Source organism: Lathamus discolor, chromosome 3, assembly GCF_037157495.1.
Source record: "Lathamus discolor isolate bLatDis1 chromosome 3, bLatDis1.hap1, whole genome shotgun sequence".
Classification (NCBI taxonomy): domain Eukaryota; kingdom Metazoa; phylum Chordata; class Aves; order Psittaciformes; family Psittacidae; genus Lathamus; species Lathamus discolor.
The window spans coordinates 138,805,882-138,832,707 of NC_088886.1; the positions used below are offsets into that span (position 1 = coordinate 138,805,882).

The window sequence follows — 26,826 nt, forward strand, 5'->3', positions numbered from 1 at the left end:
ACCTATTAGGTCATCGTCCCGCCTTCTGCTCCACCCTGCCCGTTGCGGAATCTCTCGCTTCTCCTGTATTTTGTTGGTTTTGGACTCGTGTATGCAGCGTGGCTTCTAACATTACAGAGACTCTATTTTGGGTGTGACGTTCATAGTTATTTAATATTTTCCTAAGTTTCTATACGGAAGGAAGCCCCTGCACAGGAAAATTGACTTAGGCGCCTCGCGCGTAGTTTATAGGGCCAAGCTCACGTTGCTTTTAATGGGCATTCTCCTCTCCTGTTCCATGTGGGATTGAATTAAATAGTTGTGTTCTCTTGGCTTGCTTTACGTGGCAGCACTCCTGTATTGGATCTTCTAACTTCTCTTAGTTGTTTGATTTTTCTATCTCTAAGTATACTGGCGCAAGTAGTGTTTTTAAGGATGCTTATCTAAAATTTATCAAGCAAAGTAGAACATAATGACATAGTTATAACACTGCTAGTGTTTGACAAGGCTGTAGGTTTCAAGCAAATCTTTAGCTACTCTTCCTTTTTCTAAAAGGGTATTAATGCTCCACATTTAGTTTAGGGGTAGTGTGGAAAAAACATCATGGAGGATAAGCGTGGCAGAATTGGGGAACTGACATGAGCAGAGACCCTAGAACAAGTTCTTGAGATTGGAAAAAAAATAGTATGAGAAAAAATAGCAGTTACAGTGTTTCTGAGAGCTAATTAGGTCAAGAAATACTTCTATTTGGAGTACAGCACTTGAGAGGTTATGAAATGTGCAAACTCAAAACTTGTGCTATTTTTGCTAGAAATTAGTTTAGAATTTATTGTAGTGTGGTGTTACCTGTTTGTAAATTTGAGCAAAAGTGTCAAGTCAGTTCAGAATGCTAGATGGGGTATTTTCTCATCCTAAAAATTTGTGTCAGTGTCCTATTATAAGAGCATCTAGTTTATGTTGGTGTAATATGTAGTCTGGATGGTGGTTCTCATGCTAGTGTGGAAGATAAGAGATTTGTTTTTATTAAAATGACAGGAAAATATGTCTGAAGTTGCTCTATCATAAAGCTTGGTGACTGTAAAAACGTAATGTCTGTAATGACACTTGTAGATGGTTAAAAGTTCTTTAAACTTTATAGTGGAGTTTTGATTCCTTGTTGGTGAATGTAATGCTCTCTGTCCCTTAAGAGGTGACTGGGGAAGCCTCAAAGCTACAGTAATAAATGTGTTCTTCTCCTCCCCCATATGCATTTCCTCACCCATCCTCAAACTTCTTCTCACTTCATGTTTATCTGCAGGCATGTCTGTATAAGCCATAGTCTGTAGAGGAAGATATCTGAGCAAGACAGCTGGCAAATCTTGCATTTCGGTGTGCTTTGTGTGTCATAAGAGTTTTTTTCAGTTGGATGTGATTTTTCATTTTGAGATTTGTTTCTGAATGTGAAATGACAGTGTTAACTGATTAAATTGATTTATTTTGTTTAAATAAAACCCTACTTTAAAAGTTGTCAGAATGACACATACAGTTACACTAGTAAACATGTTGAATCTTGCACTCATGAAAATTCCCTAGTATTCCTAGGGAAAAATAAATCCATTAAAAAAAAAAAAAGGCCTCCTAGTGCATGTAGTCAGCAGCACTCATTTTGTTTCCATCTAGTTTGAGGAGGAGGATTACGCATAGATACTAACTGTACTTGTGTTCCTGCATCTGAGCATGCTTGGCAAGAAACTGTTTTGAAAGCAAAGGTGTGGTAGGTTGTTCTTCCTTGGATGAGACACTGCAAGAATAGCTATTCAATACCTTCTCAAATTTTGGAATCTAAGCTAGAAACTAGAACAAAACATTTAAAGAATTTGCCTAAGTAATGTAAGTGGGGTGGTGGTTTCATTTTACATGTATGGTGGAGTTTTTGTTTGTTTACAAAACCCAACACCCTAGTGTCAGATTTGCCAAAACTGCCTTTGCCTTTGTTTAAGATCCTTGAAGTCGGTGTGTGACAGTTTTGGCAGATATAAGATCAAATGGAGTTGCCAGATAAATAAGGCTTTGTATACTCTGGACTGCTAATAAAAAATAGATTGTTTACATGCTATGATTTCCTCTATTTGGTTTAGTTGTGTAACTCTTCTTCTGGACAGAGTATCAAATATTAAAATCTCAAACGCAACTCTCAAATTATCCTGTCAGTACTATGAAGCCTACCTGATTACATTTTTTACATGAAAAAATGCTGTGTCTAGTGATAACTAGTTTTGTATCCAGATGTCTTTAAGGGTGCTGAAAACTTGTGATTTACTCCCCTTCTTCCTAACCAGCTACAATGCTTGTTTTTTTAATAACTTAGCCTGATTACCAGACAAGCTTATTTCCTTTGAAGCTGTTCAAGTTTCCTAAAGCTTTCTTAGCTCTGACAATTCATGCATTTGTATTCACTAAGTAATGTTTAGAAATACTCTTTAAGTGTTTCAACTGCTGTGGCAAGTCTGTTGTGATCAGAGGAGCTGTTTAAGTGCAGGCTACTGATGTCAAAGGTTTATAGTTGTATAGGACTTTTCATTGCTAGCCCTTTTCAGCCTCTTCAGAGAAGCCACTTTTAGGCTTTCTTTTTGCTCTTGGCTAGTGTGGTTCTCCATCCGTTTTCAGCTTACAGGCCCCTGCAGTGCTTCAGTATCAGGTGATGGCCCTTGTAAAGAGAATTTCAAGGTTGCTGATGATAGACTTTTTTTCCAATGTCTTTTAATTGCTTTTCATGGAGTATTTAGAATTACTGAATGGACTGCCAGGGTTCTGACAGCCACTGAAGAAGCATAGTATTAACATTGGAGGCTGATTTCAGCTTTGAAATTTGACAGCTAGATTGCAAAATATTCTTCGCTTTTTTCTTTTGGTAAAAGAAAAGAAAAACCAAAAGACAGTTTGGAACTGCTCTGGATTTGATCAGGTTAAGTCGCCAGAAAACTCATAGGTTCTTAGTGTTTTAGTAATAAGTTTGCTTTAGAAACTAGTTACATTATTATATTATGCTATTTTATTGTGTTATTGCCCTGTTGTATCCAGTATCAATTCGGTGCACATAGTGAACATTGCTTTAAGATAAATCAATATAAGTAGGTGTTAGACTTTCATCCGCTTTAAGTTACTTTCTAAATTCACGGAAGTTAATATCCAGATGGTGTGAAAACAGACCTTTAAAAAGCCTGATCTGTTCTGCTGCTCTTGCTAAAGTTCCTGTCTGAGAGTCTTAATCATACAGATGCACATAGCTGATTAAAATGCAGATGCCATCCTAAGTTAACCTCTTGAAGTGCCAGGACTATTTCAGTAAAATTTCTCAGCCTTTTTGGTAGTCAGAACACTTAAATTGCAGAAAGGCATTTTCCTAGTGTCTAGTTGGTGTCGTCTCTGAGCCCTTCACTAGAGAATACTTTTCAAACAAATTAGTGAGAGGTACCATCTGTGTATATATATATATATATATACACTCATTTTAAGTTTTCTACCAGAGCAGAGTGGCAGTATATACGTGGCAGTACCTTACATAAGGTATCTATATAGGGTATGTGTATAGAGAGGGAATATATAGTATATAGGCATTTTAATAGAAATCAAATTACTATTCAGGAATCCCTTATACTTGTCTGGTTTTGAATTGCATTCATGCTTCTTAGTTTGAATTGAAATATTCTGCCCATTTATAGCATCCCATTTATTACCTGCATCTAAGATTTTGGAAGCATCATATATACAAGATTCTCATGGGAATTTGGAAAATCAAGTGTTTGTATTTCATTTAAAGTCACTAAGACAAGTTTTCCAACTCTCAGTAATTAACTAGTGCTTGGTTAAAAAGCCTGTTCTGCTTTAGGTTCAGAGAAAAGATGTTGTGGAAGCTGATAGCCATAATCATGGTGAACAGCATTACCCAAATGCATTATCTTCTGAAAACTATAAATACATTAAGTATTCATAGGTACTTACATTCATAGTAGTGGCCAATATAAATTCATCTCTGGCTAATGGTAGTGGACTTTTGATATTAGTGTTTCTTTAAGTCCAATAGACTAATGATTTTGTTTCATATAAGTTAGGCCTTTGTTTCTACTTTTAAAGCAATCCTACCTATAATGTACCTATGTGACTTACAGGAGAGCCTGGTTTTGCCATTATGTCTTCTACAGCAGGTAGAAACAAATAGGTTTTTTTGGATACTGATTTCATGAGACTGGACCAATTACATAATTTAATAATGATAGTGTCCTTCGCTCCTTTAAATGCCAAAATATGGACTGACAATTGGTGGTACTTAGAAGTACTTTTTGTGTACCGCTAACATCATAACTTATTTTCTAATCCTAGAAAATACCTTATTAGTCTGACCTGAAAACAGACTCAGGGCAGAGTGTTCATAATTTGTAGTTTTTGTGGCCTTACAGCACACTGTTTTAAATAATCCCTCCAGCTGGATATCGCAAGTTTAAGTTATCTTAATGATACTAATGTCTCATGCTGCTTGCTAGGGTGGATTTCTTCTATAGCTGTAATTTAACACTCATAGGAGTAGATTTTGACCACTTAATATCTAAGCTGAAGCACTGATAAGCTGTTTTTTCTCTGCTCTTTATCTTTTGATTTACCTGGTGTCATTAGCTCCACTAATTCTTTGGAAGAATGTTAGAGCTGTTGGAACTCATAATCATTCCTATAAGAAAAGATAGTTTCCTGTGGAAGGATATTGCTTGAGTTCATTTGAAATCCTTGATGTTTAGTGCTAGTTGGAAGATAAGTTCATGTTTGAAAATTTTCAATGAAGTCAAATACTGAAGTTTTATGACTCTGCCATAGCCCAGACCTGGAAGCCAAAGCAGGTGAAAGTGTCCTAAATTAAATTTTAATAGATAAGAATGAATCAGTGCAGAACTTCTGGCAATTTTGATTAAAATTGTTTGGTATACTAAATACATTTTGTTCTAATCTATTTTCATTCATAATTGACTGTATAAGTTGACCTCTGATTAAACTGGAGCAGTAAAGTAGTGCAGTTGTCCCCAGGAGATCTGAATTAATAATACTCACTTAAATGCTATGTTGCTTTGTTTAGCCATAGAGGCATTAGTAGATAGAGGAGAGAAGAGAGTTGATTTACTCTCAAGACACTAATGTTTAAGATGGCAATGTTCAATTTTAAATATTCAGTCTAAGTAAATGGAACTAAAACTTTAGGTAAAGCTTGTTAAGAACAGAAATTTCTGTAAGAGTAGCCTGAGTGTTTTAGGGCTGTTGTGCGAGGTCTAGGTGAAAAGATGTGTGATTCTTCGTAGAGAACAAACGATTTTAGTCTTCCTGATCAGCTTGGTGAGTTGTGCACTATAGTATTACCTTTTTTTTTTTTTTTTTCACATTGTTGCGGTTTTATAATGTTGAGGCCACCAGCTAAGGAAAAGGCTGTATCACTGGTTTAAACCCTGGGAAATGTGTCAAGGGGAAAGCTTCACAAAGCTGTTTACCCTATTGTCACTCTTAAGTTTTCTGAGGGAACAGGTAGTGCAAGAAAGTTGTCTGTAGATGGTAAACTGAGATAATTTTCTTGGTTTAAATGGCATTTTTCCATTTTGTCTGTAGCAAGGAAATCCTTCTGAAGAAGTATAGCATGTTTTTTGTCTTATTTTTTGGACATCTTTAAGTCACTTGGCTTAAAATCACCATCACAATACTTATGAGTAATGTATTGTTTGTCTGTTGCATTCAGAATTGAACTGCAGACATGTTTGTGGAGGATAAATATAGAGTGCTCATGATCACTCCCTGGTAAGGCAGTCATCTTTTCCAAGGTGTGGGCACAGTTAGATGAACTGTTTTAAACTCTTCAGTAAATAGGAAATAATGTGATTTTTATTTATCCATGTTTATAAAAGTTCCTGTTTGTTTTCATGTCTTCTGATATTTCATATTTCTTAGCTGACTATTTGTGTGAGTGCTTGGACTGTTAGTTTCTTGTCTCGAGAGCAGACCTTTAAATTTGAGGTATAAACTAAATGTGACTGTTTAATGGCAAATAGACCGCAGAGTGAAGCTTTCTTAAGCTGTTCTAACTTGATGAAATAATACTTCATATCTAAGATGCAGTCTATTATGTTAGGTAATTCTGATATAGGAGCTAAAAAAATATAGTGGTACTACTGTTTTGGTTTTGCCTTTTTTTTTTTTTTTTTTTTAACAGGTTTTGTAGAGAAATAGGTTAAGCCTTTTGAGCTTAATCTTTGGCAAGGCAGTAGTCCTCCAGTAATACAGTCCTCCAAGCAGTAATACATGCTATTGTTGCAGAGCAGTGCATCACAAGTTTCTTTTGGTGGTGTCTCAAATTCTCATTTTGACCACCGCATAAGCAACATTGAAGAAATCATTTTTCGTTTGTATTTGCAAATGCCACAGTTCCCAGTTTGGGTGTTTTTTTTAATTGAAAGCAGTTATGAAAGGGCCTTACGTTTTCCATGGGCCATGACCCACCTTTTGAGAATCTTGTGAGGTGTAAACATCATTCTCCTTCAGTGACAGTCGTGTCGGTGTAAAAGAGGCATCATGTAATTAAACAATCTGGTTTGAGATTTAAGTGCATTCCTTGAGACGCTCTCCTGAATTGTGGTTTATGAATACTACTTTGGTCTTTGCTTCCTTCTGCTCCCCCAATAATCTTTAATTATATTCAGATTATGCATGGAATTGAAAAATTCATATTGCCTCACCTCTTTTGCCCATTGTCTTACTTCACTGTAGTTTCCAAATTACACAAATACAATGCATGTGCTGTCTTTTCATTTGACACTGTTTGGATTGTTCCAGTTGTCAACATTCAGTGACAGAAAAGCCAAGAAATTTGAAGTTACGAAACAAAGCAGACTGAATGAATAACAGTAAAAAAAAATGAATGATGTTTTATAATTTTTGTCCAAACCCATGTAAAATACATATTGTCAATCCCTCTAATTCACTTACAATGGCTTTGTAACAGTATGGAATGCTTGAAAGACATTTCAACTGCCAGATGTGTCTCAAATGTGTTATGTGGAAACACATTTTATTTTTCCCCTCAGAAATTGGAATGAATCTTTTTTGAGAGAAAGAAGACCTAGTATTTGCAGAATATGTTTGGAGGGTGTCAGGCAATAAAAAATGGCTAAGTAATATTCAATAAAAAGTACTAGGCTACTTCATACTTCAACAAAAATGAAGGCTTTAATGCTTTAATGTAAATGTTAACTTTCCATGGGCATTTCAAATTATCTGTGGAATATGCTCTACATTCATGATATAAACCAACTGAAGTACATGCAGCAGCAGATTTAACTAAAGTGAAAAATCCACAATAAAACAGTAATGGAAGATTCTTTGTATACTTAATGTACCTCCTTAAAGTATCACATTTGATTTTCAGGAGGATATAATGTCTCTTACAGCAATTCTAAATATATGTAAAAGCAAGTTACAATATTAGAAGTTACAGATTTTTCTTGTTTATTTTCACTCTTCTGGATTAAGAGTGGTTTGCAGTATTCTGTAAGACTGCGTGTGTTTATACAGAGAGGTTAATGTAAAACAGCTAAGCATGAGTGATGATTTGTAAGCTAAGAGAAAGACACAAACATTTTCCCCTTTACATAGCCATGTTTATATTTTGGAGCCATTTTCTATTTAGTTAATTGCCTATAGCCTAGAGGAAGGTATTGCTCAAGCATAGATTCATGTTTGAATTAAGTTCCACCCAAAATCTGGCTTTAAGAAGGTTCTAATTACCTGAAGCATGCTATTCTGTGATACGTTTTTTACTTTTTACCGATTTTTTTTTCTATGGAGAAGAGTATGAAAGTGAAAAAAATAAGATTGTGCTACAACAGCCAAATCAATTTATTGATTAGAATTTAAAATTTGCTAAATCTCTTCTCAGTACAGAGGGCTAAGTGACTGTTACCTTAAGGTGTCAGTCTTAAAAATTAATCTGTTGGTTGTTGTTTCAGAATAACCTGAAACTGAAGGAGGCCATAACAAATAAAGTATTTTCAGAAAGTATTTTTTCTGAAGTTTCATTAATGCACTTTCTCAAAATGAGAGGGTGAGCAGAGAGAGTGGAAGGGTAACTGTACAGTCTGAAGGTTTGGGGAGAACCATTATCCTATAACTTCTGTTGTGCCTACATCTAAATGGTTTTATCTAGTATGAAAGCAATGATGAATCCCAGTGCTAAGGCAGAATCATTTTTGTATCCGTCTAGCTTGATAATGAATTGGAGAAGACTGTCCCTTAACTTTATTCATATCTCATTGAACAGCAGTTTAGATCTTTCTGGGACTTTCTTGTTTAAGAAGGACTTTAAGGAGCTAGGTTTTGTTTCTAGAAATATTTAGTTGTAACCATGATTCAGAAAACAGTATTCTGAGGAAAGTTACTGTAAATTTGTTGATGATACAGTATAACTTGGCAAGACCTTTTGCAGTGGAATTTATTCTTTATCTTGTAGGTAATGGTTCTCTTGACACAGATTTGTGCTGTGAAACCAAAGTTCTTCTCTAGTACATGTCTAAATTTTCATTATAGAAGATGACTTTTCACTTTTATTTCTAAGCAGTACTTTACCAGGAAAAGAGTTAATAATTTGTAATCAGAAGGCAGGAAAATCTTAATGGGGTAATGTCAGCTGAGTCCTTCAGCAAGAATTAGCATGTTGCAGTAAACCCTCATCTCCTTCACAGCCTTTGTCTCAGGCAGGCTTTACTCAATTCATATGCTCCCTTTTTCATTTTGTAAAGTTCAGTCATGTTCCTGCCGCACCTTCAGCTTTTCCTGTTTGAATTGAAGAGGCCCAACCTTTTTAGTCTGCTTTTTATAAGACAACTGCTTGACCCTTTAATGATTTTAATTGTCCTTCTCTCATTCTCTTACTTGCTCAGCTTCTGTGGATGCCACAGATCTTTAAGTTCACCATTCAGGCAAGTGTTCTATTTATGGTGCCTGATAGTCATGGGTCAGAACCGCTCTGCAACTGCATTGCACTGTGAAAACTGTGAGCATTGCTGGGAAATACGGTTAGAAGAGTTTGAAGAGGAGTTATCCCCTAAGTGAACTGAAATAATTCCAGTAATGTTGAGAAATGGGTACTCTTGAAGTTAAGCCAAGCTTGTTTTTATTCTTTCACCCTTTCCAAGTAGTTTTTACTAGTGGTGAAGTGAATGCAGTAGCCAAGTTTATAAGTAACCTGAAAGAAGGAAGTGCTGTCTGCTATTTTTTCTCTCTCTGGATGGGAAGTCTGAAAGCTTAAGGATCATCATATAAACAAGAATATTGTCAAGTGTTTCCTATTGATTTACAGGATAACTGGGGTACCTGAAAATACCTCTTCTGCTTTTGGATATAGCAACAACTTTAAAGCTGTCTTTTAGTAGTAAACTTAGATGTTCTGGTCAGCTTAACAACAACCCTAGAAGTTGTTTGTTAAATGAGCTTGTTACAGTTAACTAAAAAACAAACAACCACACACTTCCTCTAACGTTTAAAATAGAAAAATAAGCAAGTGTTCAAACTTAACTTTTCCATTTGTGATGTCTGTGTATATGTGGTGGTTCAATGTTTATTGATGCTGTTGTAACTCCTTAGTGTTTAGTGTCTTTATTAGGGCCTGGCATGGGACCTTACCTTGAGGCAGTGCAATATGAAGAAGATTATTCTGATTCTCTGGAAAGCACTTAATCAGTATGGAATTGTGATACTAAGTGAAACAGTCAATAACACATCTTCTCAAAGTGGTGCATCTCAATAGCTTTAGTAAGTACAGAAACAGTTTTGAATGATGGGTGGCTTGGTCTTTACCAAGACTATTTTCCACAGCAGTTTCTGACAATGCTAGTCAATGCAGACAGAGTTTTCTGGCAGTGTGTTCCCTTTCCTACCTCCTTCCTTGTGACAGCTCTAGTGCTTGCCAGCCCCAGGATGATCTGGTTCAAGGAACTAAGCCACCCAAAAGCTGATTGTACATGTAATCTCCTTGGCTTCCCAGATCAGCTCACGGGAGGGCCAGACAAGTGGCAATGCTGATATAAGGGTAAAATGACAGGACAATGTCAGCATTGGCTTAAATAGGTATAATAGGTATCAATATTCTGAAGTGGTTAAGCTATGTCAGAGGAATGTGGTTTTGTAAGGACAAAGGGAAAAATAGACCTACTTCTGTTGTATAAATCATCTACTGTTAGCAACAGTACTGATAAAAGGCAGTTTTGCTAAATGGTGCTGTTGGTGTTATCAGCCAGTAGTTCCGTCCCTTTGCATCACTGGCACCCATGCTAGAAGAATTTTGTTATGTGGAATCATAGAATCAACTAGGGTGGAAAAGACCTTCAAGATCATCAAGTCCAACCATTACGCCAGACCACATATATAGGCCTCCACATATATGTACGTATCTTTAACTGGAAATACACTAAAAGCTTGTTCTCCCGGTTTTGTTCTGGGTGGTAATTCTTTTTTATACTTTAGGCATGACACATAACTGCTAGAAAAGAATGAAAAATTTATAAGACTTCTTATTTGGCACCAAATTTACCTATATGAGGAAAGTATAGAAACTGAATTGAATTTGAGTGAGCAGTGTTTTGAAGTAAGAAATGGCCTAGATAATTTTCCCAAAGGAATGGAATTCTGAATTTCCTCTCCCTATATAAATACACAATAAAAAATAGCCCTTTGCTTCAAAAAGCCTTCAGCCTAATAAAAGAATAAAAAAATAAACATGACAGAAAAGGAGGAGTAAGAGAAAGGGGGAAATCTTGTCAGAAAGAAAACTACTTCATTTTTAACAGCTCTGCTGGTGCAGGCTCATTGCTGTCACTTCTTGGGGACACAGGCAAAATAAAGCTTTCATAATTCCATTAAAAGTAACATTGCCACACTATTAAGAGATGAGAACAGCACTTCCTCTTGAACATCTTGTTTAACTGTTTAATGTTACGATACTCAGCAGTTATGTTGGGGAAACATTGTTCCTACATTGCATGATGATCTCTTACTGACAGAAGCTCACAATTTCGTTAAGCTGCAAAAGTATGAGTAAAGCAACTGTTTTCCCTTTGCATATTGTGTGCATCGAACTCTGGAAAGACAAAGTATTTATCATGATTTGGTTTTAATAATTTTATCAAGTAATGAAGTTATTCCTTTGATCATTTGTATTTATCACTAGCATATTAGGTAAATTCTGAATGAATTACACTAAAATGGCAAACAGCAAGTGCAAAAATGATATCATAATATGAAAAAGATTATCATCAGCAGCATGCAACCCCTACAAACCAAACAGTTAATGTGAGAGGCAGCATCAGAAGCAACACGTTCCACTACTGTGCTGAATACAAATGAAGTTTACTTACAGAACCCAAGATGCTATTTCTGTGGCACTTGAGTAGCCAATTTTGAAGGGATACAAAATGTTTATTCAGATGGTGCTTTCCCATCTCTTGAGATGTCATACTTGCAGCACAAAAATAGCTTGGGTCATTATAAACAGTATGTGAGGCAACCTTTCTAACTCACATATGGAAAGATTTCACTTTGTTTTTGTGAGTTGGTATGCAGCTTTAGGGTCATTACTTAAGACTCACAAGAAGACTACTGACAAGTCAGTGACTGCACAAGTGTAAAGTAACACAGAATCATAGAATCATTGTAGTGAATTCTGTCATTAATAAAGTTCATTCAGTCAGTAGAACTGACTTGAAAATAGCTTATGTTGAAGAGAGCTAAAAGGCATTGGCTTAACTGCATTGATTTCTTTGATGGTTGTTGCTGTCTTTGCAGTTACATTGTTTTAAAGATGAGTATGTGAGGAAGCAATAACTTCCCTCTGGAATTCTAAATTTCCCATTCTTTTTAAAATATATTAGTACCATAAAGAGAATATTAACTGTTTTCTGTTGCGATTTTATTTAAAAAACAGGGATAATGTTGGATGGCTTTTTTATGAAAGCTGTCAAAAGCTGCTTCCCTTTTTGTTACTTCAGAAATAGGGGAAGTTTCATCTTACAAGACTAGAATGTGCATGGAGCAACAGAATATATGCTTTGATAGTTTTGCAAGAGCTGTTGCCAGTTTTGATGTGTTATTGATGTAGTCGTGTTTCATTTCCCACTGTTATAACTGTGTCTTTTTGTAAAATACTGAATCCTAAACTGCCTATGTATCTTATACTTTTCCCTTTAAAATATGAAATGCATTTATAGTTCATTTTAGCAGGACAGAGAATGAAATGGGCTGATAATGCTTCATCTTGTTTCATTTGTCTCATTTAATCTTTTCCCTCTGGCTACTTAGCTGTGCTTATTGCAAGTCATGAATGTGGTTCACATTGCAGTATGAAATTATACCGAACCTTTTCCCAAACTGCCCATATTTTTCAGCTAGTAAGATGTGTACACTTTAAATGACAGTTTAAGTTACATCTGTTACATCCCATCATCTCTGACAATAAATAAATTGTCTTAGCATAGGTCTTTAATGCCTTCCTTCTGCTATATAAAATGTAGAGCTTTTAATACTATTTTTTACTTTTTTTGACAAGATTTTTTTAACTTAATGACTGTGCCACTTTTCATCCCTATCACTATGTAGTTTCCCTAGTAACGTGTCAGAAGGCCTTTGTTGAAGGGTTCTTGAACTTCAAAGTAGTTGTCATTTTTGTTTGTTTATTATTTTGTTGACTTGTTCATTTCCAGTTGGGAAAGGCGGAATTTTCTATGCTCAAATCAGATGCGCTTCTTTGTTGCTGTTCTTTTGTTATATATGAATAGCTGTGCTGGCTCAGCAAACAGCTGTAGCCATCTTACAGCTGAGCTGGCTAAAGGCTCTGGGCAGAGCAGATCCCAGTTTTGTTTTGTAACCTAACTCCAAGGAGCAGAGTAAGGAGGAACTGTGGGTTGACCTAGCCAATTTATTAAGAAACAGTAAAAAAATCTAGTTTGATCTGTGTACATCTGTGAATGTACACTATAAAGTTCTAGTAAGCAAAATGACAGGAAGCTAAAACACTCTGTGGTATATCTGCAGAAAAGCTGGAGTTAGCTTTTACAACTCCAAATGTCTCCTTAGGGAAAGATGTTAGCAGGACTAGCACTGGCTCTTAGATCTCAAGTGAAATAAAGCATTCTTAGAGATATTAAATAACTAGAAGCTAGATTATAACATAGAATCCTCTTAAGTAAAGGAATCAGAGGATTCTTAAATCCTATATTCACACAAATCGTGAAGTTACCAAGAACAAATAGAATTCTCAATTTTCAACCTGGCAGCATGGTAATTTTCAGGAAAAAGGAAAAAAAAAAAGGCATTTTGGAGAGCTTCAATTCTCACTTGTTGGTTGTCTTAAAAGCAATTGTAGTGAACAGCTAGAATTAGCAATTGTTTGATTAAAAACTATTTCTTAATATCATTGTTTCTTGGAAGCATTAGTTTACGTCATCTGGAATAAAGGTGTGTTTGTTGCTGGAATAAAGACTTAACTTTAAGATGAAGTGACCAAAATAAATTTGTAAATTAAGAAGTAGTAAACATTAAACATTGTTTTCTTTTTTCTAATGACACAATACTGAATAAATAACTGCAGGATATCTGTAATCCAAGATGAGGATACACTGGGATGCTATCTCTTCTGGGAAGTTGCAAGTCAGTTTGGGGCTGACATTGTCTGGTGCTGAATGAAAAGGAGAAAACCTCTGCCAGCAATTTAGTGTCCTCTGCAGATGAAAGATACTGGCAAAGCAGCTTAGCACTGCAGGGATAAATCTTAATTTGTCACACCTCCCCCTTCTCAAGTATAGAAGTTAATTGTAATGCAGAATGGTGTATTTTAATGCTGCTTTTGCAAGTGGTATGTACAGTTGTTATAACTGAACTTGGGGAAAAAAATTACCAGTCCTTTGGTCTTACAGTTCTAACACCACTTACTGCTTTAGTTACAAATGTTTCCACTATATTATCAGCTGTTTTTCCCTTTTGCTTTTATGTGAGCTATCACACAACAGGAGAAAGGAAAATGATGTGTTATTATAAAACCACATGGTGTCTTTTGGATATTTTCTTGCCAACATTTAGCTATCTTTCGTTCTTATTTTTTGTTCTGTTTTTTAATGGATTTGCTTAAATTAGAAGAAAGATGCTGAAATCTGATATATATCCTCTGCGAAGTTTCTTCTGAAGGACTGTTTCAGTTATTTTGCATATACTGGCCAGCTCAGCCCTGGTACTTTTCAAATATGTATATAAATATTCCTGACACAACATGTGAATTGGGATGGGAACTCTGGTTGGCTGGTTTACAGAATACCACAGAAGTAATGAAAATATATGAAGGGAATCAAGAGGTTAGACATGAAAATTATATTCCCTACCACTTCCCAGAATAACTTCTGGAATCCTCAGAAACCAACTGTGGAGGAAACAGAAGAACCACAATATGTATGAACTACAAGGATAACATTAAAAGAGTGAAATTGTCATGGAAACTGCTCCAAAACTAGTATAGCCACGCAGCGCCAGACCACAGTATCATAAAGACCTGCTTCAGTAGTCTGGGTTGAACCCTGAGCTCCACTTTACTAGTATTTGCTTGTAGAAAGTAGAGGCACTTTTATCTACACTTCTGTTTCAATATTGTTTTCCAAGCATTAAATGTTTCTTAAGTAGAAGAAACTGTATAATAGGTAGTTATGATACATTGTTCAGACAGGAAGATTTCTGGCTGATAGCTGTATTTTAAGCATGTATCATCTTTGGTAGATACTCTCCTGTCATTATCTTTTGAATAGTTCTTTTGTAACAGTCATTTCAACAAGTTTTGGCAGGTATAACTGAAGTTGGTTTTTAATTCCTTGGACCAACCATATCTATAATTAAAAAAATTAAATTCTCTATGGTTGTTTTTATGACTACCACATTTTCAAACATTGTGTAGATAGGACTGGTGCATTGCTTCTGTTAAATGACTGGCTCATTGTAATTTCCAGGTCTGTGGAGGTTGTCATCTCCTTCACTGGCCTAATGTGATTTATTGTAAAAGTCGTGGATTAATATTGCAGAGGTTGCTATTTGCTTTTAAATTAAAACTTTTAATTACATTTATCAACAATCAGTGTTAGAATACGTTGTGCTTTCTTTTATTGGATTAATTAGATTCTTTTTCTGAAATTCACTATTAAAGAACACCTTCCTGTGTTTTGAAAAGCAGTTTGTATACTTGATACTGGACAATCATGCAGGTTTGGTTTCGGGGGGGTTCAGGGTTTTTTTTAGCTTAAAAAAACACAGACCAATGTTAAGTATGATATAGTAAACTTACACAAAGCCAAGCGCAGTTTACTTTTTCCAGTAGGCCACACTAGTACTTACAGATTTATTAGATCAAGCTGTTAAAATCTGAAATTTGTCTGGTTTTTTTTTTCCTTGTTTCATATGTTTAAGAAAACCTGAGATCCACTGCTTTTTGACAGCTCTGAGAAGCAGCTTTTACCTTTGCCTTTTCAGTACTGATTACTCACACATCATCAGAAAGTATATGGATCTAGGTCTGACAGGCACAGGTTTACACAAAGTGCAGCTTTTTACCTGCGAAAACATCGTTTGTTGAGAAGGGATGTGCGTATTTTTCACTTTTTGATGGTCTATGATTATAAGTGCAGTTTAGTTGAGAAGAGTGAGTCAGAAAGGAAGAGCTGCTTAATTGATTTGTTTTGCTGCCTGCAGAACATGCCATGTGGTTACGTAAGATCTCAAAAGAGATCAGGCTTCAGCAAGAAAGGTGAAGAGCAATTTTCTACCTCCTATCTCAGCTTTGTTTCCAGTTGGCTGAGCAATAGATGGGGGATGCACTTAACTCTGTTCAGTTGTAAATGGTGGTTGATTTTTAGATGTCTACATGCTGCACGGTTGGGAAGGAAACATTTGCTGGTGATAGGAAACTAGGCTCCTCACAACCTGGGCTGAAAATTCATATTGGCCATCTAAAGATGAAAGACTATGAGTTATCTCTGAGCTGTAATCCTATTACTCTGGAGCAGTGGCTCTGCTCTCCTTGCCTGCCCATGGCTGGGAATATGCAGCTTCTTGGCTGAGTGCCCAGACAGTAAACCTGCCTTTTAATATTCTGCTATCAGCCTCTTCACAAAGCTTCTGGCTCTGGAACTTGTATGTGGTTATATGATATTGTGTTAAACCCCAGCATTAATAGGGAGGAGTTGCTAATTTCACATGCTCACGGATCCTAGTATTGTGTAGGATGGTTATTCTTCGTTCTTGTACTGATACGTTTTCAAATTTTTGTGCTTTTGTGCATTAGGTATTTGCCATTTTAGTGTGAGGGATTTAGGTTCACAGAAAAAGCGGTTTGCAAGTTCTAATTTACAAAATCATATTCTATGCAAAACTGCAGTCCATCTTTCTAAAAGTACTGCATCTTGAGAGAATAAGAGTATCTGTATGTTTTCTACTAATGAGACTGCCATCCATTGCTAGAACCATGCTGTAACATACAGTTTTGTATTCACTTGCGCATACTATCTCTCTGTAAGTTAACATTTGCTGCAGTAACCTCAAATATATAATGCAAATAGAAGTTTTGGTGGAAGGATTACCATATTCGTTGTTGCATATAAAAGTTAGTAATATCCATTTGTCAGGTCTTGGGGGAATGAGTTACTCTAATTCAGTTTTCAGCAGCTATGTATAAATCTTTTTAAAAGATCAAATTTTGCTAATGCAAAGAAGGAAAAGCTTAGTCCCCCTTTCTTTCCTGTTTCTCCATAAGGCAGGATTGAACACTGAAGTTGCCAGTTTGGATTTCTTAGCTTAGGACTGAAGCTTAAATGGCATGTCACGGAAGAAGAATCAAATGTATTAAAGTATGGCATTTGGAATAACTTGAGTTGGTAGTTGAAAGCTGAAATATAGGAAGAAACCGCTGGGTTGCTGATACAGGTCATACTTGAAAGAGCAGAACCTCTGAGTAGCATAAGTTGTCATTTGTCTTTAAATGTTCATGTACCCAAATGCAAAATGGGTATATGCAAATCAAGACTGCATCTACACAGTCATTGTTGCTCCTGCTCTGACCTTTGGGGAATGTTATGTGGCAGAAGAAGGACTTCAGCCAAAGTCTAGAAAAAACAAACATGCCCACAAAAAGCTGTAGATGCTTTTTGTTCCTCTTAATCCAGAGGGGTTTTTGTGGGTTTTTTTTTTCCATATGATATAGTGCTACATCAATCTTGTGCATGAGCAGTAAAAAACCTTTCCTACACAATTCAGAGAGCATATTTCTAACATACTTCTTACAGTAAGCTGCATAGATAGTATTTATTAGAGTGCACTGTGGGGTGGAGATGAGTAATGTCTTATTCAAAAAGAACTTTACAATCATGTTTAAAATATATAAAGATTTTTTATTATTATTTTCAGGTGTAATTTGATGTATGCTTAAAATGTTTGGTCAGGCCTCAGAAATACCCAGTGGAAATATGCTGCTTATAAAGCTTTTTTCTTTTAAGGTCTTAAAAAGAAGTCTGGATCTAGACCTACAAAATTTTACTATCTCAAGTCAGAACAAAGGCAAACATTTGTTTTGTTTATAATTGTTAAGATACCCATAAAGATAATCATACCGACTCTATAATCACTTCTGGTTTGTAAATGAAGTGTTTTAATAGAGCTACCACAAGGAGAAAATAAAAGAAGCTTACACAAAGCAAATTTCTAGTTACTTCAAGCAAAAGGATCTGGGAAAAATCAAGATACAAAGTACTCTGTCAATAGAAAATAAAACAAAATATGCTGCAAATGCAACAAACTACCTAGGATGTAATTTACCAATGCTTCTTTCAGAAGGTGAAGCTGAATCTGAAAAACAGTAATATCTGTTACCTGGTGTAGACTTTAAAAATAGTTTTATTTAAACAAAATATTACTAGCATTATATAGTTTACATGTAAATATGTGTAAAGATGAATTTCGGATTTTTTCCCCTCTAAATATCCTTCTAAGGTACAGTGGAGTGTGTGGCTGTAAAAATGTGACTTTACACTTAATATTTGAATTGTCTAGAAAGGTACTTTAACAACCATTTTCTGTACATGTAAAGCTACCGAGTCTAATTCTCTTGTGGAACCAGACATGTTTTACCTTTCATGTTTAATTTACAGTGCAGCTCTGGAATAGGAAGGTTGGTCTTACATTCTTGCTATAAGGCATGAAACCAAGACAAATTAAGTTTGTGTTGTGAAGCAGACTTTTTTGTTATTAGAATGTGTGTTGGATTAGAATGTTTTATTATTAGAGTGTGTGTTTTATTATTAGAATACGTGTAGGACTACTCAGCAGTTTGTTTTCAAACAATAATGTTACATGGGTCCAGTATCTCTGTTGTTAAAAATGAGAGGGCAAATATTGAGGTTGGGAAGATGGTTGTTTTTTGGTTTTTTGTGTTGTTGTTTTGGAAAGAATATTGAGATAAACTGAATGTTACAGAAAACATTTACCTTCAGCATATGATGAATCAGCCAGGATTATGCTTATAAATGTGTTTTGCTGTTACTGCTGCTTTACTGAATGTTATCATAACTATTTATCTTAAAATCTTTTATTCTCTTTTGCCATATTGAGAGAATTATTTATGGCTGTGAAAGTAATAAAGTGTAGATCTTGGAAGTCATTCAGAAGAAATCTTGCTGTCTGTCATCAGCTTTAGTCTGATAATGAGATTAAGTGACAAAAGTCAGGTTTGGGGATTCTTGCTGTGTCCTGTCCTGGATTCATCTCAACTAGGTTTGCCCCGGTGCACCATCAGTCCCAGCAGAGAGACAGGATGAGCCACCTTTTGATGTTTCACCTCAGGAGTCAGAATTGCCCCTGCAGGTTCTTGTCTCTTGCTGCTTTGGAGAGAGCCTATGTCCCTACTTCTCACTGAATTTAATTTGAATGTCAAAAGCTAGGTGAAGTGAATCCAGGCCTTTTCTTCGATGTCTTTATAAATGGTGAAGTCAACTTCAGTCTTACAACTTCATTAATTCAGAGGCAAAAGGTGACCACTTTTCAGGCTGGAATTGCTTTGACAAACTAATGTTTTTATGATGGCTTGAGAAAAATACACTTTCTTGTTTAAAGTTTACTTAATTCCAAGCTGTTACAATATTCCTTCAAACATAACTTGCAGTAGAATAATTAGAAAGTGTGTATAATTTTGTGTGTATGTACACATAGTCATGTAGGCTAGGTGTTTAATATTTGCTTTATGGCCCACATATTTAAAAGGAAAATATAATCTCACCTTGCCTAGTTTTGCTGGATTAATGTCTCAGCAATATTCTGTGAATAAGTCTTTACAGCAACCGGTTTCTGAATGCTTTGCTATTTAAATAATAGTCACCCTAGTTGTTTGTGTGTTCTTATGTTTAAAAAAAAGCCAAGACTATTTAAATGCATAAGAAAAATGCCTGGGTTTGTTTTGGTTTGGCTTGGATTTTTTATCCCCTTGGGTACCTAAGGTTTTGTTTTCTTCCTGCCTCTTACTTGTTCTCCCATGGAATTTATCACTACACAAGTTCTAGTTCTCCCAAGTCCTAAGATGTGGAGTAATAGAGGCAGGCAGCATTTTCAGTGTGGCTAACTTCAGTGAGTAGCCATCTGTGGAAGTCCTTCTGGACTTCTGAAGCAAAGAGAGCAAAATGCCCAGACAAATTAATGATGGTTTGGCAGCTTTGTAACATGGGAGCTTGAATACAGCCCCTGGCTGAAGAAGAGCCTTAACCTGCTGATTACTGGTAGAGGAGCTGCTTTTCTCTGTGGCTTTGCGAACAGCTGTGCTGCCGCAGCGTGGGGATCCTCAGAAGGGCAAGAATGTGCACTCAGAAATGAGAGAGAGGGTGGTAGGATAGATACTTCATGCTCTTGCCAAGTGTTAATAGGTAGTTTTTTGAGGAGCAACACAAGCTTTTATCTTAGGAGTACAAAATAGTAACGACCCTCAGCTGTTAACTGCATGATGATTTGAGGAATGTGGTGAGAATTATTTTTATATTCCTGGCTCTCATTGTTTCTTGACCACGTGAAAAGTTACTAAACCTGTTTTCTGCTAGACTTTTATCTAGTCTTTAATATGCAGGTCTTCTCTTTTTGTAGAGAATCAAACTAAAGGTAGGAAAGCAGTACAGAACTATCCAGAGAATGGGTTTTGTTGTTTGTTTTATTTCTGCTGACAGTTATCTGCTGAAATTCACATGTGTACATTTGCTGTGACTTTTGTAGGCTCAGAACAAAGAAACGAAAGTTCTGGCTGCTGCAAAGGTGATTGATACTAAATCAGAAGAAGAACTTGAAGATTACATGGTTGAGATTGATATATTAGCATCCTGCGATCATCCTAATATTGTTAAGCTCCTAGATGCTTTCTACTATGAAAACAATCTGTGGGTAGGTATTTTTTTTTTAAATACTTTTACTTACTTCAAAAGTAAATTGTACAAAAGTAAAAAGTATATTTTTCTTCATTCAAAGATCATTTGTCCATCACATCTTTTTTGGGTTGTCGCTATCGGGATATCTATTCAGCTTCAAAACTAATTTATAAATCATGGATATTACTTTTAGGAAATAGTGTAAAATTGAGCTACACTGAGTCATTTATCAGGAGTTTGGATCTACAATTTGGAAGTTTGTGCATTTTGGTATGTGGAGAGAGTTCTTAATGCTTATTTGTAGTGGCAGGACTCAGATTTTAATTACGTTAGCACAACTTAGGGTGAAATTTCAGAATCTGCGGCTGAAAAATAAATAATATGCTGAGAAGGTCGGCATGTGAAGTAGGTATTTTAGAATGAGGTTATTGCTACTTCCAGGAGGACAGTTTACCAAGACTTGGATCATAATTAATTTACTTAAAACCTTTATATCTGGTAGGGAGCATACCTAGGATCGTACATCACTTTTTTGCTGTATCTTATGCATTGAACAGCTTTACCTATGAAAATACAATTTTCTTCTTCCAGGCAATGCAATGCAATATTTCAGGCGCTTCTGGAACTGTAAAGAGAATACATGTTTTTTTGAAGAAGAGTTTATAATTTGAAAAGATACCTACAAGAAGTAAAAGGAAATCTCATTCGAGTCTTACAAACATGCTTTATCCTTTAAGCACGAAAATAATAGAAGTGTCATAGCATGTTTCCTGTTGTAAATTTTTTTATAAGCTTTGTGAAAACCTTGTGTGATCTGAATGCAGAGTAATTCAGATCTTGTATAAAGATATTTTATAAAACAGTGGAATACTGAAAAGTTTTCCATGCATAAAGGTCAGCATGAAAGTGGGTGGGCATAGAGGCAGAATATGAAACTGAGTGGATAGGCTTCACTAGTAGAATAAAGATGGAAGAGGAGTAAATAGTTTGAAATTAAAATTGTAGATACATAGTTACAGTGAAATGCAGAGACAAAGGGCCAAGGGAAGGCTATAATGATGTGGTAAGTAAGCCGAATTTAGTGGAGCAAAAAAGAAAAGAGTGATAGTTGGCAAAAGAGTATGCTTTTGCTTTCCAGTTTTAGAAACGGTTTCTGTACCATGGAGACCTTTGTCAGGTTGTCAAACCAAACAGCAAATTTTAGAGAAAGAAATTATTGACAAATTCCCGCACTTAACCTACTTGGCAGTAGGTATGTAGAAACATGAAAATGTAAGAATGATGTAAGGGATTTACGAAGTGTTGCATTGTGTATTTGTTAGTACCGTTGTAAGGATTAATTATAATACCAATTTGAAGTAGTATTTAATATAGGTGGTGTGTATATATAGAAAAAGTGTTATAAGGTAAAAGGTATAATTTGAGTTTTCCTCTGTTATGGGAAATTATACTCTGCTTTTAAAAGTACTCTTGAGGAGAAAGTTAATGTATTTCCCAGAATATTGACCATTAGGATTCTGACAAAGAGTACTCATTAGCTGTTAGACTGAAAAGTATAATTGAATGTTTAAAGTTCAAATTAAACAAGAAAAAAGACATAGGGAAGAGTAGGGTGTCAGTCTTGGATGACCTTTCTTCTTTCTCGCTCTCCTCATTCTCTTTGTCTACTTTTTTTCTCCTTTGTCTATGTTCTTTCTGTCCTACATGTCAGCATAGTTTGTGCCCCAAAACAATTGCAGTTTATTTTTGTTTCAAATGGAAACTGAAAACTGAAGATGGAGTTCTAGCATTATTAGATATTGTAGGCATCAGTGAAAATGGAGGAAAATTCATGTAAGCATCTGAATGTAACCATTTTCTGTTAACTTTTAAGAGTATTTTTCCCATTTTCATCTTACTTGAAAAAAATACAGGTGATATCTGCTACTGGGAAATCATACGGCTCTTATTCTTGGACTTCAGTCAGAGAGATTATAATATAGAAATACAGTGGAATAGTTAAGAACTGAGTTTGCAGGGATTGTGTAAATTACATTAAAGTGAGTCAGGTAGAAGCTGACTGTTTTATTATAAATTTTATTATGGAATTTTATATTTTGATTAAAACTTTTGTCTGAGCATCCTCAAGCATTTTTCAAATTGTTTGCTTGAGCAACATAAGCCCTACTTTTAGTTGGGTAACAGTTATTATTGGGTAACCAGTATTTTGCAGAGGTTAGATAAATAATTTGTAAAGGCCAAATAATCTGGAACTCTGGTCTTCCAGTAATGCTCCCATAATCAAGGCTCAGCTCAGCAGAACTATTTAATTTGTAATTTGTGTATTCTTTTGTTTGTATACAGATCCTGATCGAATTTTGTGCAGGTGGAGCAGTAGATGCAGTAATGTTGGGTAAATAAGTTGTTTCAACTAATAAACTTCATAACATCTTAAATTATAATATATATTGTAAGACTTGTTTCATATGTATATTGTTTTGAAATGCAAATATTTATGTAATTGGTGTGCTCTATGTGTTGAATGTCGGGGGTTTTAAATTGGACATTATAGTTAGATTAATTTTCTCTCATCTTTAAAGTATTCATCTACATTTCAAAACACATTTTTGTCTTGACCCTTTAAATGAATGTGATGAGTTGTCCTCATATGCTTATTGAGCTCTCTGTTGTTATAATCTATATGAGCCCTTTTCAGGACCTCATTCTTTCCCTGCCATCTTCCAAATTGCATTGTGATATTTTTTTCATATTGCATAAACCTTAAAGTTAGATTTTTCTGTGTTTATTCCTCAAATTAGGTGAATGTAATGAGTAAAGGATGTAGTCTTTAACATTGCTGTGTACCACACAAAAGAACCAGTCTCTAAACTATATAGCCTTTTCACAGTTCAGATAGGTAGGTATGCCTCGTTCATAATGAGGAGGGGTTTGGGTACAAGGGGTGACATTATTAATGAAAGGAGCCAAGTATGTTAAGATAGAAATTTTTCTGACATATGATGTTAAGGATCTGTCAGATTAATTAATTTTCACATATACTTCTATACAGCTTGCTATGAACACATAAAACACAAAAATGTTGTGCTTATTTCTGTCTCTTTCTCCCATAGAGCTTGAAAGGCCATTAACAGAGCCGCAGATCAAAGTGGTGTGCAGGCAGACACTGGAAGCATTGAACTACTTGCATGAAAATAAGATCATCCACAGAGATCTAAAAGCTGGCAATATTCTTTTCACATTAGATGGAGACATTAAACTAGGTAAACATCCTGCATATAAAAGTCTTTCCCAGAACTTTGCCTGGTCTTACAATTGTATTTTCCTTAGGCTGTAGCTTGGCAGAATTCAGTATTTATCTATTTAAATATCAGTCTAATAATGCGAGTGTTTTCAGATGCAAGGTTTGCTACAAAAAAAAGAAAAAAGCTTGAGTAAATGTCATAACCATGCTTGACACATCTTTCAGATTTTAAAAATCAGCAGCGGTAGGAGTCATACCAGTATCAGTACTAAGCAGGCTAAAGTCAGACACAGGCCCAACTGTTTCTTAGTATGTGTTCTTAATTGTATTTATCGTTACTGTGGTAACATAAGAACTTCCCTTTGAAGTTACTAGTTTAGAAAATGAACATCGCTCAGTATCGCCCAAACCCCGTACCTAGTACTGTTGTCTCTTCTATTATTGAGAAAGAAATAATAATCTTATTTATTCAACTTCGGGCTTTTTCATGCCTTTCTTAATTGTTCATAGCACTGAAATTAAGATAAAACAATCTGGAAGAAAATGAATACAAGCTTACTATTATTGATTCCTTTTTTTTTTTACCTGAATTTAAACATTCATTCATGTTTTTCTTCTGATGTGGTAGGGAATCCATGAGGATTCCTCCATGAAGGACAAAGGACTACTGGTGTTGAATAGCACCCCTTCAGCCAGCCAGGAAGTCACAGGAACTGTCTGTATTCATTTTGTTCAGGGCTTCATCAGGGACAAATGTGCATAAGCTGTCAGCCTTTACAGTGGCTTTACCACTGTCATAATTCCATGACATAGCAGCTTGCATTCAGGTTTCAAACATGTCTCTCTACATGTTTAGCTGTATTTATTTGGATACAAGTTACACAGAGGGTAAAGTCAAAGCGAATCAGATCACTGTAAAGTGGGGCTCTACATTTCCCAGCCTTTTAAGTGTAAGCAAGATGTGTCCAAATTCATAAATATAACTGCTACCTGACTTGTATTGATCACAGTCTCTCTGTGGGGTATGGTGCGTCATCTCTCTTAAGAAGTTCAGAATATTTAAGAACCTGCTTTTGCTACATTGATCAGTTAAGTGAATCTCTGCTGTTTGCATGGATTCCTTTGCAGATCATTATTTGTACGTTAATACTTGAATGTGCCTTTCTCTTCATCCACAAGTACATGTAACTTTACTGGTTACAGGTTTTCTTGGAAGTCTGAAAATTTAGTGATAGACTCAGTCTCATAGGCCTTATTTAAAAAGTAATAGAACCACTATCTTAGTACTACTGTAAAAGAAATCTCAGATCTTAGTAAGAGTCTCATGGTCAGAGAGAGGAACATTTGTTTCTGTGCGTTTTATTTGCCTCACATGACTTGGCTCCTCATACAGACTGGAACTATTTTAAGATTTTGTCAAGCTTGGCTAATGCACAGCACTGTGCAGGCTGTCAGGATACTTTACAGTTCAGATCATGGGGAGATTTCTTTCACACATACATTTAGTAATGTATTAGGTTTGTTAATTAAAATTTCTAAAAAAAGATTTATTTTAGTTTTGGAAAGTAAAGCATCCCGTAAATGAGCATTTTATTCCTTATAAACTATTTGTATTTTTCTTCTGGTGCCCACAGGAATGGGTAATTCCTTCTTTTACAAATACAAATAATATTTATAAAACAAAGGTGAATAAATTTTCTTCATTGCATTTATTTGTGTGAGGATTTGAGTTTTATTATTTCCGTGTCTGTAGTCCCTCAAGGTTTTAGATTTAGCATTTGAACAGATAGCTTTCTTAGTCCTTTTTTCTTCCCCACAGAGCAAAATTAGGCTTCTGAAATGTTGAGTCCATCAAGTAACTTTGTACAGATTATGCAGAGGTTTTGTACAGATTGAAGACGTGGCTGTCTTGTTCCTTTGCTCTGCTCTCTAGGTCTTCATTAAGAAAGTTACATTTATAATAAGCATATAACACTTATTTAAAAGTTATCCTTTTTTTCTAAGTGAGAAATGTATTGCTTCATAGACAAGTAATATTAATTGCAAAGACAAAGTTGATTTTTGGTTAGATGTTACATCTTGTCCCACACAACTCAACAGTAGCATTACATTTTATTATAGCAATGGAGAATAACTTTATCATTATTATTATTCTTCAATATCTTTTATTAGAAATGCTATGGAATGTTTGCGCTCAATTATCAAAACATACATTTTTGCTCTGAAACATAAAACATAAAAAAACCAGTTGTAAAATATAAAAATATATTTTCCACCACCCATTTAATAGCATTTTACTGTTTGCTTTAAGCGGATTTTGGAGTATCAGCTAAAAACACAAGAACGATACAAAGAAGAGATTCTTTTATTGGTACACCATATTGGTAAGTGCACTGTTTTGCTGACTTTGAAGTATTAACTAATATCTTAGTATTTCCTTTGCTGTTACTATTACAAGCTTCATACAATATTGTGTAAATATATTTAGTGAGAATAGAATGTGCTTCTTAAAATGTTTCAGTGAATTTATCTATTTAGAACCTTGTTTTTGGTTTTTTTCAGAATTGATAAAGAGTATATTTTCTAATGCAGTATTTCATTGCAGGATGGCTCCAGAAGTAGTAATGTGCGAGACCTCTAAAGACAGGCCTTATGATTACAAGGCTGATATTTGGTCTCTTGGCATTACTTTAATAGAAATGGCTCAAATAGAGCCACCTCATCATGAATTAAATCCAATGCGAGTGCTTCTGAAAATAGCAAAATCCGATCCACCTACATTAGCACAGCCTTCAAAATGGTGAGTATTCTATTTACAACTTTCTCAGCCCAATTTGTAGGTTTTGAATGTAAGGCATGCTAAGTCATTTATTAAATAAACTTAATGTTCATGGACATAGACCTGTTGAACTTCATGGGACTAGCTTAATGCATAAAGTCAGGTATTTATTCTGTCTATGTTTGTACATGTATGTATACAAATTGTATAAGGAGATATGTAGATGGACTGTGGTCTTTTTGTTGTAGTTCTGTATAGAAGCTTTTATTGCTAATATTTGGCAAATTGAGCATTAAGATATGCACAAAATAGCTTTTACATATGCAGTAAAAGATTAAAGACCATTTGAA

At 35.3% G+C, this 26,826-nt stretch overlaps 1 protein-coding gene across 3 annotated transcripts in view; it reads left to right on the forward strand.

Annotated features, from left to right (window-relative positions):
• Positions 1-26,826, forward strand: part of SLK (STE20 like kinase) — a 50,676-nt gene that overhangs the window by 1,065 nt on the left and 22,785 nt on the right. For all 3 annotated transcript variants that reach the window (XM_065672183.1, XM_065672185.1, XM_065672184.1), the window contains exons 2-6: positions 20,308-20,472; positions 22,800-22,848; positions 23,567-23,716; positions 26,009-26,081; positions 26,303-26,497. In XM_065672183.1, coding sequence (XP_065528255.1) covers positions 20,308-20,472; positions 22,800-22,848; positions 23,567-23,716; positions 26,009-26,081; positions 26,303-26,497 — 632 coding nt within the window. The remainder of the gene's footprint in view (positions 1-20,307; positions 20,473-22,799; positions 22,849-23,566; positions 23,717-26,008; positions 26,082-26,302; positions 26,498-26,826) is intronic.